Source organism: Bison bison, unplaced genomic scaffold (assembly GCF_000754665.1).
Source record: "Bison bison bison isolate TAMUID 2011002044 unplaced genomic scaffold, Bison_UMD1.0 scf7180017846339, whole genome shotgun sequence".
Taxonomy (NCBI): Eukaryota; Metazoa; Chordata; class Mammalia; order Artiodactyla; family Bovidae; genus Bison; species Bison bison.
Genome location: NW_011476912.1, coordinates 1 through 3,382, shown reverse-complemented (window position 1 = coordinate 3,382; position 3,382 = coordinate 1). Strand labels below are relative to the sequence as shown.

Below are 3,382 nucleotides of genomic sequence, written 5' to 3'. Positions count from 1 at the left end.
GGCGAGCGGCCGAGAGCTACTACTGTGCCCTGAGGGTGGCCCGGCGCCTGAGCCACCCGCAGAACGAGGCAGTGGTCCTGGCCAACTTCGGGGCCCTGTGTCTGCAGGCCGGCGCCAGCGGGCTGGCCCAGCACTACCTCCTGGAGGCCGTGAAGCTCTTCTCGCAGCTGCCCAGCAGGGAGGGCAGCCCGGACTTCACCCGGGTGCTGCTGCGGCTGGGGGACCTGTGCACCCGCAGGGCGCTCGCCCGGCAGGCCAAGTGCTACTACGAGTGGGCCTTCCTGGTTGCTGTGGAGATGGACCATTGGGAGAGTGAGTGTTGGGCAGGGGGCTGCCTGGGGAGCAAGGGCTCTTTGCACTTCTGTTCAGAGCGTCCTGGGGGGTGCAAATCGGAGGCAAGCAGTCGCTTCTCCACCGAGAATGCCAAGTGTTGGGAACCAGCGGGTGCCTTGAGGTGCCCCATGCTGGGCCACATGTCACCATGGCAACCAGCTCGTGCCAGGTTGCCTGGGACCATCCTGCTTTCTGCACTGAAAGTCCTGAGGCTGGGAATCCTGGCAGTCTCGGGCAGACAGGCAGTGGGTGACTCCGGACACAGCCCAGGCCAGGCAGGGGGGCAGCCAAGCCAAAGCGGCCATGTGGGCTTCGCATACCGGGTGCTCTGCTGGCGCTGTATCCTTAGCATCTCCCAACAGCCGGGCACACCAGGCACCTCCCCAGGCCCAGAGCGTGCGGGGAAGCTGCTGCGAGTGGCGGGCGATGGGCGGGGCTCCACCAGCAAACAGGCCCAGGTGGTCCTCACTGGGGGCTGGCGGCCAAGCCACAGGACACAGATGCTCAGGTCACGAGAGCCCCAGAAGCAGGCACTCAGCTTGATGGTGGGGCGGCTCCAGGCCCTAGCTGGTAGGGGGCCGGCTGTTTAGTCTGGGACCCAAGGGAAGAGAAGAATTTAGCCAAGTACGGGAGGGGGCCTGGCAGGAGGCGCAGCAGCCTGTGCAAAGGCCCTGGGGTGAGCGACTGGGCCCTGCGGGGTGGTGCCAAGTTCGGAGTGGCTCAGGTGATGAAGGTGAGAGCCTCAGGTGGGAAGCTAGGCAGGGGCCCCAGACCTCAGGCTGTGGTTTGGCATTTTCCTGAGAGCACTGGGGTGCTACTGAGGGATGTGGTTTCTGCTCAGTGAGGCTGGAAGGGGGATCCCCTGGACCTCCAGGAGGGGCCAGGAGCTGGGTCCCCCGACCTGCCCTGCAGCCTTGGGCGGGTGCGGGCCATGGTCACCAAGGGCACTTGGCCCCCCGCTGGCCTCTCAGAAAACTTCTGTGACCCCCACGCCCCCAGCCCAGGCACTAGGGGATTCAGACTTGGGAGTGCAAAGCTGGGGGACCCAGGAGGTCCTCCGGGGGTCAGGGGGTCTGCCCCTCCGCCATATGGAACAGGGAGGGGACTGAGGGCAGTGCTGACCCTGGGTCACCCAGTCCTTGCGCTGGTTCCGTTTTCAGTGCGTTTCACTGGTTTGTGTCTTTCTCGGTTTGTCCCTTTCATCGAGGTCGGCTCATTTGTTGGTGTACGGTCGCTCACAGCTTCCCCTTTTTTTCCGTGAGATCCGTGGTGATGTCCCATGTATCCCTCCTGATTTTAGTCCTCTCCGGCTCCCTCCTTTCTTTGCTTGGTCAGTCTGGCTAAAAGTTTGTCACTTTTGTTAACCTTTTCAAAGAACTGTCATTGGTTTCACTGTTGTCTATGTTTCCATTCTCTACTTTACTGTTTTATCGTCTCCTCTTGAACTTTGATTTTTCCTTTCGTTTGCTTGCCTTGGATCGAGTTAACTTTTTCTAGTTTCTTAAGGGTGAACTTTAGGTTTTTTATTTGAAATTTTTATTCGTTTTTGGTTGTTTATCTTCTAAAATACTTAGCTATTTGATTGAGCCGGTCTTGGTTGCAGCATACAAAATCTTAGTTGGAGTGTGCAGGCTTTAGATCCCTGACCAAGGATTGAACCCAGGTCCCCTGCATTGGGAGTGCAGAATCTTAACCACTGGACCACCAAGGAAGTCCCCAGTTTCCCTCTTTGACCCACTGGTGATTTGGTGGTGATGCTAAGTCGTGTCTGACTCTTGCAACCAACCCCATGGACTGTAGCCTGCCAGGCTCCTCTGTCCATGGGATTCTCCAGGCAAGAATACTGGAGTGGGTTGCCATTTCCTTCTCCAGGGGATCCTTCCGACCCAGGAATCAAACCCGGGTCTCTGCGTTGCAGGCAGATTCTTTACCGACTGAGCAACAAGGGAAGCCCAGTGATTTAGGAATGTGCTATTCATTTCTACAGATACGTGAATATTCCAAACTCCTTTGTGTTACTGATTTCTTACTTCATTCATTGCTCCTGGAAGATATGCCTCGTATGCTTTTGACCCTTTTAGCTTACTGAAGATGGTTCTGAGAGGCAGCCTCTAGTCTGTCCTGGAGGACGTCCCACGGGCGCGTGGAGGGTGTTGTGTTCTGCTGTCGTTGGGGGTGTGCTCTGCGCTCTGTTAGGTCTGCTTGGTTTGTGGTGTCATCGGGTCTTCTCTTGGCTTGTTCACCGCCGGGTCATTTTCAGTAGTGTAAGTTCCCAGTTGTTTCCATTCCTCTGGCTTTAGAACAGGCGAGTAAGGCTGTGGGCTTGGAGCCCGGCTTCACGGAGGAGCATCGACTGTGGAATGCAGGAGCCGGATTTGAATCCCATCTCCACCGCATGTCTTTTGCTCCAGCTTTGGACTTAGCTTACCTGTCTGCCTTGTCGGGGCTGCAAAGAGTGGGACACGACTGAGCAGCTGAGCATGCTCGCATGCAGCCCCTGTCTGTCTGGGAGGAGCTTTGTGAAGCAGAAACATGTCCCGGTCCATCAGGGGAGCCCAGTCGGGACCACCCAGCCTGGGAGTTCTCCAGTGACCAGCACTGTCCCTCGAGCACCTGTGACGTGCCCTGCCTGGCCCCGTCGCGGCTGCTGGCCGGCTGTGTGACCTCGAGCCGGACACCCAGCCTGTCCCCACATGGAGCGACCCCAGCTCACAGAGGCAGGCACGCCGCAGGGGCCGCAGCCCCTCGAAGGCCGCTGCAGAGCCTGACAGGGCCTCTCCCTCCGTCTCCCGCCAGGCCAGCTGCTTGCCGTCCAGCGGCTCTGCCACTTCTACAGCGCAGTTGTGCCCAACGAGGCCCGCTGCGTCGTCTACCACGAGTTCCAGCTCTCGCTGGCCCGCAGAGTGAACGACAAGGTGCTGGAGGGGCAGCTCCTGGAGACCATTAGCCAGCTCTACCTGTCCCTGGGCACCGAGCGGTGAGGGCCAGCCCTGGGCGGGAGGGTGCGGACGCCGTCCCAGGACAGCCCTCTGTCCTTGTGGCGGCGGGC

General features: G+C 59.3%; 1 protein-coding gene across 3 annotated transcripts in view; it reads left to right on the top strand.

The window, feature by feature from the left end:
• The window catches only part of LOC104988103 (SH3 domain and tetratricopeptide repeat-containing protein 1-like), a 15,481-nt gene extending 12,141 nt beyond the window's left edge, over nt 1-3,340 (top strand). For all 3 annotated transcript variants that reach the window (XM_010839302.1, XM_010839310.1, XM_010839319.1), the window contains 2 exons: nt 1-312; nt 3,130-3,340. In XM_010839302.1, the coding sequence (XP_010837604.1) occupies nt 1-312; nt 3,130-3,314 (497 nt within the window). In that variant the 3' untranslated portion in view covers nt 3,315-3,340. The remainder of the gene's footprint in view (nt 313-3,129) is intronic.
• The last annotated feature ends 42 nt before the right edge of the window (nt 3,341-3,382 follow it).